At 40.4% G+C, this 10,450-nt stretch overlaps 1 protein-coding gene across 1 annotated transcript; it reads right to left on the bottom strand.

Moving 5' to 3' along the window:
- Positions 1 to 123: 123 nt before the first annotated feature.
- On the bottom strand, positions 124 to 5,213 carry paqr9 (progestin and adipoQ receptor family member 9). The gene has a single exon (XM_079844414.1). It carries the CDS (start codon positions 4,123 to 4,125, stop codon positions 3,004 to 3,006), a length of 1,122 nt encoding a protein of 373 aa, XP_079700540.1. The 5' UTR covers positions 4,126 to 5,213; the 3' UTR covers positions 124 to 3,003.
- Positions 5,214 to 10,450: the final 5,237 nt, after the last annotated feature.

A 10,450-nucleotide genomic window follows, 5' to 3' on the forward strand; every position in this document is an offset into this window, starting at 1 on the left:
AACCTGGAAATGTTGACATGAAATCCTTCTCTAAAGGATTTCTCAGCTTAATGTTTAACTCCAACCATGTATATGCCATAAATAAAAGAATTAATACTTAAAAAAATAACACATTTACAGAGCTGATTTACCATTTAAATTTATTGATCTCTAGTTGTTTTCATCTCTTGATACAGTTTGAAGTAGAAACAGAAAATAACTCATATATATTAATATACACTAAACAGGTAAGTTTCCTCAAGTTTCTTGTTCAAGCCTATATCTTAATAAATAAGATATATTCGCATGATGATCTACTGAAGTAAACACACTACAGTCACACTACAGCATAGTTTCCAGTGCAATAAGACTATAATCCGTCTTCTCCCCTGAGAACTACAACTGTCCTAGAACTAGAACTTCTAAATCAACCTGTTTTAAAACACACACTTTTTAAATATTCGCATTTTGGTGTTTTCTCCATGACGGATATATTTGATGAGGTCTAGTCTTTTGTACATTTGATCTGTAGAGTATAACTATATATACTTTATTACAGACGTGAAGTGGTAGCATAAGAACAGCAAAATGTCAGAACCGCATGATGGCGAACAATTGGTGTGGACGGGCCAACAATGCTGAAACGTTCCAATTTTAAACAGTGGTCCAATTTTGTAGACAGCCCTGCTCAATATGTTAAAACGCGATAAAAATGTACATTGGTTCCCTTTCAAGATCACAGATTAGCGCAGAAACGTTAGGTCATTTGTGCAAATCATATTGCCTATTCTGTCTAGATTTGAATACAACGCTTGTGCAACAAAGTGCAATGTAACAAACAATTTATCTCGTCACAGACTACAAATAGTATGACGTATGAGTCTTTAAAAATGTTATTAATGAGTAATGAATGTCAATGATGAAATACATAAACGATTGAGGAAATGCTAGAATATGTCCTCACACTTATTGCAACTATTCGGCCAGCCTGACTTTGAAATATGAGGACAGAACAAAGACACAACATCTTTTTCGACAGCCACAACATCTGATTCAACAACGACTTCAATTTGTCATTCGCAGCAACAGAAAGACATGTTCCCACAGAAAATATTGTTAGACCACACCATAACTCTCAGACTAAATAACACTATTTTGTCAATAAGTGTTTCACTAAAGCACTTTTAAAAGAGCACCACTTACTGAAAGTGTCTGATTGGCTGAAGGACAGTTAAACCACCCAGTAGAAAGACACAACTCAAGACTGTATAGTTGAATACAGCCTGCTAGTAGAACTTCCTAAACCTGCACCTGAACAACGATACCACAGACAATTTTGTGTGGCCTATGACTACAGTTAACTCGTGTCTTCAAAACTGGCCTCCAGTAAAAACAGTACTTGCTGATATGTTTTTCAACAATATGGCTTCATTTTTTTTTTGTTTCAGTCCTTCCGCTAAGGCCTTCAACCAAATGTCAAGTCATCGAGAAGCCTATACAATCAATAGCAATGCATAGTTACAGTATTTCAACTGAAATCTAGTTACTACCTACGCTGTCACACATCTTATTTAAGGTCTAGTATTGATTATATAGCGTGAAAATGTAATGTTCAAAGTGTAGTTTTCCACTGCACTGGTGTAAAGCGACATGAAACCCCACCCCTCTCATTTCCCTTGGCCTCAAACACTTTGGCTGAAGCTATTCGTGTTTGTCTGCATTTCCTGTTTAAAGGGTTCGTTAAAAAGAGGGAGGAAATGTGAGTGGGTAGATGAAAGAAAATGCAAGACAGATTTCAATGATGAAGACTGTTACAATATAAGGTTTCCTAGTAAAAGCTCAATAATGCATTATTTTAAATCCCCCTTGAGTGAGACTTATGAGAACATTCAGGAACCAAAAAAAAATTAATTTTAACAATACAGTCCCTGGGGAGCAAATGTAGCAGAGTCAGCTTGCTGATTACAGAGAGGCAAAGACTTTGACCACCCGACAACAACTCCCTCGAAAGTCTTTACAATGAAACCTGCTAAAAGTCACAGTTTTTGTCTTTTACCTGTGGTCATACCAAACTTAAAGGGGTTCACGAAAAAAAAAAAAATTCTATAATCAAACACTCCTTTTGTTGTTTGTGGAACAGAGATACTCTGAAGATTGTTTTGACTTATAAAATATGTTGGACCAATGAGTGTTTTGATTTTACAGGCTTACAGTTTGATCTGTTCATCATACAAAGCGAAGAATATACCAGTGTAATCGCATGGATACATTTCATGCAACCATTATGTCCTATGTGCTGTTTGAAAGTTTATAGAAAACGTACATTTCTTGTGCTTTGCAAAGGAAAGAAAGCCATGTGGTTTTTGGAACAACAGGAGAGTCAGTAAATTATGACACAATTTTCACGTTTGAAAAATGGAAGTTCTGTGATTAATTACTCGCCCTCATGTCGTTCCAAACCCATAAGACTTTCGTTCATCTTCGGAACACGCATGAAGATCTTTTTAATGAAATCTGAGAGCTTTCTGTCCCTCCATCGACAGCCTACGCAACTACCACTTTCAAGGCCTAGAAAGGCAGTAAAGACATCATTAAAGTCAACCTCTTGCGTCAACACTACATGTGTGTGCCGTGGTTCTCTCGTGAAAAAGTTTGGTAAAATGATGTTTTTGAGTAAACAAAGCACTCATGACGCGTCATAAAATTGAGGTTAAACAACTGGAGTCACATGGATTACTTCTTTGACGTCTTTACTACCTTTCTGGGGCTTGGAAGTGGTAGTTGTGTAGGCTGTCAACGGAGGGACAGAAAGCCCTCAGATTTTCATTTGTGTTCCGAAGATTTTACGAAGGTTTGGAACGACATGTTGGTGAGGGATTAATGACCGAATTTTCATTTTTGGGCGAAATAACCCTCTTTAAATAATTGAAATAACAGCAGCTTGCACAGCAGAAATCAACATTGTTAAACAAGTCCAAATGCTTACAGAGAGCTTTAAACCTGACCAGCACGTCATGGTGCCTCCTAAAGTCCCTTGAGCTTTTTTTGCTCTGGTGCGAAGATCTGATATGCCTGCCAGCCAAACCAGGCTATGACGCTCGCTATGCACCCTTGCAGGAGCACCATGACCCCATAGGTGGACCAGAAAGATGGTCCAGGGAGTCTAGGTGGCATTACAGATGATAGTACCAGCGCTGGGTTGAGAAGCAGGGCCCGCATCTCCACTTTGATCATCTGCAGCTCATCCAAAATCGAGAGGAATGTGCAGCAATGGAACCACTGATGGCTATGGCCCCAGATATCAAAGTTCCCCGGAGAAAAACGCTCTGGAATCTTACTGATATTGAAGATGGCAGATACCACTAGCCAAAAGCAGTGGCGGTAAAAGAAGGCAGCCATGGTAGAAAACAGATGATAGGAGGATGACGACATGTTTGCGGAGGAACTCAGGAGACGGTAGAAGACAGGAGTGGAGGAGATGAAAAACGGGAGGAGGAAGACGAGGGTGCGGACAGCATAGCGGTGCTTCCGCCAGCGCTGTCTGGTGTTGCAGCAGGTGACGACGCATATGATAGCAACCAGACAGGTCGATGGGATGTAGAGGCTTTCAAAGAACAGCTGGAACAGAGTGCGAGAAGACACAGTGTTCCAATCCTCTTCGTCGGTGTTCAGTCCCTTCTTTTGGGAATTGTTCTGGCCCCCGAATCCAATCTCTGGCGTTCCTGCTTGAGGATGGATGTAGTAGTAATATGCCAGCGAGGAGCCCACCGTATACGCACTGATAGTTCCATAGTCCACAAAGAAACAGATTTCACGAATGATGAGCGACATGGAGTTGAGAAGATGAGCCAGACTACTGGCTAGCAGCAGGTACAACACCCCCAGGAAGTAGTTCCAGAAAGGGTAGAAAAAAGGACTGCTAGGTTCTGGCGCTCCTTCCCACGTGAACACCTCCAAAAAGTGGAATACGAACACAAAGATGGGGAGGAAATGTGTCCAGAAGTTTCCAGTCTCATTGGTGGGACAAAAAGCAGAGGCTAGGCACTGCCGTAGGCTGTAGTTAGGAAAGCGATAACCAGACAAAATGAAGTTCTCAGTCACTCTCTGTGGAACGTCAGTGTGACGTACTAGTGGCAATGACCACATGATCGGACAGAAAGATAAATTCACTAATTAACGATAAAAAATATCTCCTGAGCTTAGAATCAGTCTTGACTGCTAACATGTATAGCTAACACTACAGTATGTAGGTAGGCTAGTCATTAAATAACTATTGCTTACAGAACGCTTAACTATCATCACAGAGACACAGTTGTCATTGTAATGCTTCCTTTAGAAGCATGAGTTCATGTGCATATTTTAGTTGGCAAAGACCAATCCCAAGGCTCAATATAAATCCAAAGAGCATGTGCTGAAATGGCTGTGGTCTCAGCAGAAATAAATAATCCGATGCTGTTGCGAGTGCAAAGGTCAATGGCTCCAGGGTCCCTTTTTTCCGTAACTTCAAGTCTTGAATGTTATCAGCGTGGTAGAATAATTTTAAAAGACAATAGCTGAGGATGGAGCTCTCGATCAAGTCTTCCAAGTGAAAGATCCGGCCGTGACGTTCATGTCACCTGAGGTCCACACGACACATGTGAGCAAACAGTGAGCTTGTTTTTCAGTGCTGAAGGTCTCGTTTGACTCTCACTGCGGCTGCATCTCTCCTGGATGGATTAAAGCTTTTGAAAGTAGGTCATGTGGGACACGGTCATGCACCGGCCGGTCTCTGAAAACGAGCGTCACCCCTCGGTATAATTCACGCTCCGCCGTGCATAATTCATCGGTTAGATTATCACGTGCTGTCTCATATGAAGATGCACTGCTGTATACTTAGATGGTTGCGAAAACAGCCTGAGCCATATCGCGCTGTTTCACGGCGGTGTTTTAACGTTACCTCAGAAGGGGAACAGCGAACATTTCTCACCATGTGTGGCGGCTAATTCCTCTATTTTCGCCCATGTTAAGGGCAGTTGTGCTGATTTAAGCGGCTCGACGTTCGCATTGCGGTGCTGTTCCTGCACGAGCTATTTTCCAGGAAGGAGATATTTCGTTTCTGCTCGACAGCACTTCTAAATAAACAGTTAACCCTGGCGTCCCGTCCCTTTATCGTTAGATCGCCCTTGACTTCTTGCTCAAATGCCGGCTGTGAGGTGCTGTAGGGCTGTCTGTCTCTTGTCCGGCCGTTACTTAATCAGGATAAAAGCATCCGTGTTGCCAGCTCAAGCAAAGCCGCGCAGCACTACAACGTGATGTGTTCGTGGTCATACGAGCTGTACTTTCTTTAGAAGTGTACAACGAAAACTCACTCCACAGCCAGTCTCACTCTTTATCTCTCTCTCTCACGCACACACACACACACACACACACACACACACACACGCACACACTTATCTCTTTCTATCTTTCTCCCCCACGCGATAAGCAAAACACCCCCCCGGAGGCTATGGCATTAAACTTCTGACATGACTGATTTTGAGCAGTCTTACAGGCAGCTTTTTATTATAGGCTATAGTTCACATATTTGTATGCCCTTATAACAGTAGCCTATATGCTACGTCGAATGACACTTTTATATTTTAGGCAAAGCATCTAGTTGTTATAAACTTTTCCACATTTTTGCGTTAAAGTTGTTAAAAACATTGCTAGCTAAGCTACAGAGCTAAAGAGAAAAAGCGGTGCTACATACTTTATATGATACATGTTTAATAGTCAGCTGTCATTTGATCTAATACACATTCTAAGGAAGTACCAGAAAAAAATACATATTTCTAGCTGCTGTTTGTGTCTTAAAAGTTGCTCAGATCACATACAATTGTTGTGTGCAACATCTGCCAGATGTGAGTAAAATCTGATTTGTTTATTACAGTGTAAATGCAGCCTGATTTACACAATACAGCACTTTGAAGTTTTGCTATTGTGGTGACTTAGTATTGTTTTCAGACCTTTTTTTAACCTTCAATAGACAGGACAGTAGGAGGAGACAGGAAATATTGGAAAGCGAAAGAAACTCAGTTATCATTTAAAAAAAATTCTCAGTATAAAATAAAAATGCACCTTTGAATCACTCGATACACATTCTTACCATACTATTTCTAGGTCGTTTGAATTCTTCATTATGACTTTTAGCTTCTCTGCTAATTTATGCCCAACACACACATCCAGTATAAAGTAGCCTAGTCTAGTGTCCCTCTGTAACCATGACAGGTGGCCCTATGATGAGCAGTGAGTTGTAAGAATAGGGCCATCATTCGAGAATATTGATTCTGTACGGCCAGCTGTTGGACTGGACAGCAAATGTCTAGGTGTGATGATTTTGGATTGTGTGTATGTGTGTGTGAGTATGTGTGATGGGGCAGTATTTGTCATTTGACAGTGCAGTCACTTACAGTATAATCAGTCCTCAAACACAATGACTTGGAAAAGTATTATTAGTACTATTTTTTTTTTAAAGAAAAATACAATTTACTCTTCTATATTTAAAGCATTTCTCATTCACTTCGGCACCTCTGAAGATGATATTTTATTTAGGCATTTCTGTCTTTTAATATCGTAAACGGAAGTTGCAATAGTCTTTTCTTCTCGGTTGTGGCATATATCTCGGTGAAATGGCTTCTCAAACAAGAAAACTGTAGGGCGGGACTTGATTTTGTTCATTGAATTGTTGTTTGCTATTTCTGTGATCTCTTGTGAGTGACAGGTTGCCTCACCTTCACGTTATGAAGTAGACACATCATCAGAGAAGAGATGTCGTTGCAAGAGGGAGGGGAAGTTATTTTGAATAAAGATTATGATTAAATATGAATTTAAAAAAAATTATAACAAAGTTTACTGTGCTACATAACAGAGTATTGCTATTTTGGAAGCATTATCATAGCAATTATATAATTATATGCCATTTATTGACATGTACAGGTGTGTATGTGTATATGCATGTGTGAACCCACGTGTATGTTTTTTTGTGTCTGCGAGAAATACTGCTATGCCTTTTGTTTCATAGCTCATCTTTGGCTGGTTAGGGGGTGGTTTTTGCTCGATGATTGACTGGCTGCTGTGTGTTTGGTGACCACCTGCCTGAGGATTAGTCGGTGAAGGCCGCTGTGGGTGCTGAAGTATACTGGTTTATAGATGAGATGGAAGATGAATTCTTTAGAGCACCCTGTGGAGGAGAAAATGGAATAGGGTTTAGCAATGAAAAAGATCAGACGAAAACCATAGACTTCACCCATCAGCAGAGTATATGCTTTACATACAGTACAGAACAAACTAAAACTAAGATCAAATTCGAAGCCCCCAGCGTTCTAAAACCTCAGACAAGTCGAGACTGGTTTTCATCTGCAAGACTCAAGTTGTCAGGTATTTTAAGGCATGTTAAGGCCTACATCATTTAAATGTTACAGATTCACCCATTTGCTGTATCTGTGACAGTATGCACATTTCACCAACACAGATTGTAACTGAATTGCCTTCTCTATCATATAACACATTTTTTCCCCCATAAATTTACACCATGATAATAATAAATTAAATCCTGTTTTGACATCACTAACAACAGATAAATGACTTAACAGGAAGCCCATTGTTCCTTCAGATCCTGAAGGACATTGGAAAGGGTTAAAGGGTTAGTTCACCAAAAAATGAAAATTCTGTCATTAATTACTCACCCTCATGTCGTTGGACACCCGTAAGACCTCCGTTCATATTCGGAACACAAATGAAGATATTTTAGTTGAAAGCTGATGGCTGAGAAAGGCTTCAGACAGGCCTCCATTGGCATTCAGTACATTGACACTTCCAAGATCCATGAAAGGCACTTAAAACGTCGTTACAAAGTCTATCTCACCACAGTGGCTCTACAATAATCTTACAATGCGACGACAATAGTTTTTATGCGCAAAAAAAAATCAAAATAACACCTTTTTCCAACTTGTTCTCGACTTCCGTGTGTGCCTCCACGACGCATGCGCGAGAATATGACGTAGCGCCGGCGTTCGGGAATCCATGAAATACACACTTAAGCCCCATTTTGAGAACTACCCCGAGACCTAAAGCACGATCAATGTTGAATCCAACAGCTTAGACACGCGCGTCTTCCTCTGCTCGTAAACAAATCGCTTCTGGGTCATATGTCCGAACGCCGGATCTGCGTCATATTCTCGCGCATGCGTCGTGGAGGCACACACGGAAGTCGAGAACAAGTTGGAAAAAGGTGTTATTTTGATTTTTTTTTGCGCACAAAAACTATTGTCGTCGCATTGTACGATTATTGTAGAGTCACTGTGGTGAGATAGACTTTGTAACGACGTTTTAAGTGCCTTTCATGGATCTTGGAAGTGTCAATGTACTGAATGCCAATGGAGGCCTGTCTGAAGCCTTTCTCAGCATCAGCTTTCAACTAAAATATCTTCATTTGTGTTCCGAATATGAACAGAGGTCTTACGGGTGTCGAACGACATAAGGGTGAGTAATTAATGACAGAATTTTCATTTTTGGGTGAACTAACCCTTTAATATGCAAAAAGGATAATGCCCCCCGTGGCCGTTCACAAAATTACACTGCCCTGAGTGACAACACCAATAACATCATCCAGTCAAATGCATTTTTAAAAAAAGGCAGTACTTAGGCATTAGATGTCAAAAAAAAAGCACATGAATTTTAGCAGAGGAAGAACAGATGTATGTTTGTGTCACCTGATGCCTGGAGGCTGCTGATCCACGTGACATGCGAGGGATCGCCGGTCTGAATCCTGCAGAGGTACATGACCATACGCAGGTTTTGAATAGTCTTTTCAACAAGCTTTTGTAAGTGATGCATTGTGGATTTTAGGCCCATTCAAAAAGATCACGCAGCCTTGATTCACAAACAAGCAATCTCTTTCTTTCCCAGTTTAAAAATCAGACAACAGCACATTCAAAACTGCTGAAATGCAAACAAAAACTGACATTAAACATTAAGAATCACCAAGCATCAGGTCTGGTTCTGGACCATGGTTCATGTAAAAACAGGGCAAGGTGATTTTTTTCCCCCTGCTGGCCCAGTCGGATAATTGATTCCTTTGGCCTTGCCAACATGTTTCCCGGCACAAACAAAAATAAATGTTTTTAGCCACATTAACTTTTAAACCTTTTTTTTAAAGAAAGGTTATAATGTAACTAAGGCAAATTATAGATTTATAATTTTCATCCCATTCTAACTGATGCTTCCAAGACCATCACAAGTCATTCTCATAATTTCGACAAAACAATCTTAGTTTGCTAGTTAAATTAAAGGGATAGTTCACCCAAAAAATGAAAATTACCCTGTGATTTACTCACTCTCAATCCATCCTAGGTGTATATGACATTCTTCTTTCAGGCGAATACAATGTGAGTTATATAAAAAAATGTCCTGGTTAATCCAAGCTTTATAATGGCAGTGAATGGGAGCCCAGAATTTGAAGCCCAAAAGAAGTGTATTTATCTGTTATAAAAGTAATCCACGCAGCTCCAGGGGGTTAGTTCACCCAAAAATGAAATTTCTGTCATTACTTACTTACCCTCATGTCGTTCGACACCTGTAAAACCTTTGTTCATCTTCGGAACACAAACGAAGATATTTTAGCTGAAATCCGATGGCTCAGAAAGGCCTCCATTGGCAGCAATGACATTTCCTCTCTCAAAACCCATAAAAGGTACTAAAGACGTTGTTACAAAGTCCATCTCACTACAGTGGTTATACAATAATTTTATGAAGCGACGAGAATAGTTTTTGTGCGCAAAAAAACCCTAAATAACGACTTTATTCAACAAGTTTCTGTCTTCCGCGTAGGCCTTTGACGTGAACTCACGAAGCACCACGACGCATGCGCGAGAATATCACGTAGAGCCGGCGATTCGGGTATCCAGGAAATGCACACTTCAGCACCATTTTGAGCACTACGCCAAAACCTAAAGCACGATCAATGTAGAATTCAACAGCTTAGATACGGCGCATCTTCGTCTGCTTGTAAACAAAGCTCCTCGCATCCGGGTCAGGCCTACGCGGAAGACAGAAACTTGTTGAATAAAGTCGTTATTTAGATTTTTCTTTTTTGCGCACAAAAACTATTCTCGTCGCTTCATAAAATTATTGTAGAACCACTGTAGAGAGATGGACTTTTTAATGACGTCTTTAGTACCTTCTATGGATCTTGAGAGAGGAAAGGTCATTGCTGCCAATGGAGGCCTTTCTGAGCCATCGGATTTCAACAAAAATATCTTCATTCGTGTTCCGAAGATGAACAAAGGTGTTACGGGTGTCAAGCGACATGAGGGTAAGTAATTGATGACAGAATTTTCATTTTTGGGTGAACTAAACCTTTAAAGGCCTTCTGAAGCAAAGCGATGAGTTTGTGTAAGAAAAATATCCATATTTAACCTGTAATAAAGTCCAATATCTAGCTTCCGCCAGACCG

This window comes from Gobio gobio (assembly GCF_949357685.1).
Source record: "Gobio gobio genome assembly, chromosome: 2".
Classification (NCBI taxonomy): domain Eukaryota; kingdom Metazoa; phylum Chordata; class Actinopteri; order Cypriniformes; family Gobionidae; genus Gobio; species Gobio gobio.

Excerpts from the sequence above, each read along its gene's own strand:
- paqr9 (XM_079844414.1), bottom strand. The coding sequence starts at position 4,125 with ATGTGGTCATTGCCACTAGTACGTCACACTGACGTTCCACAGAGAGTG.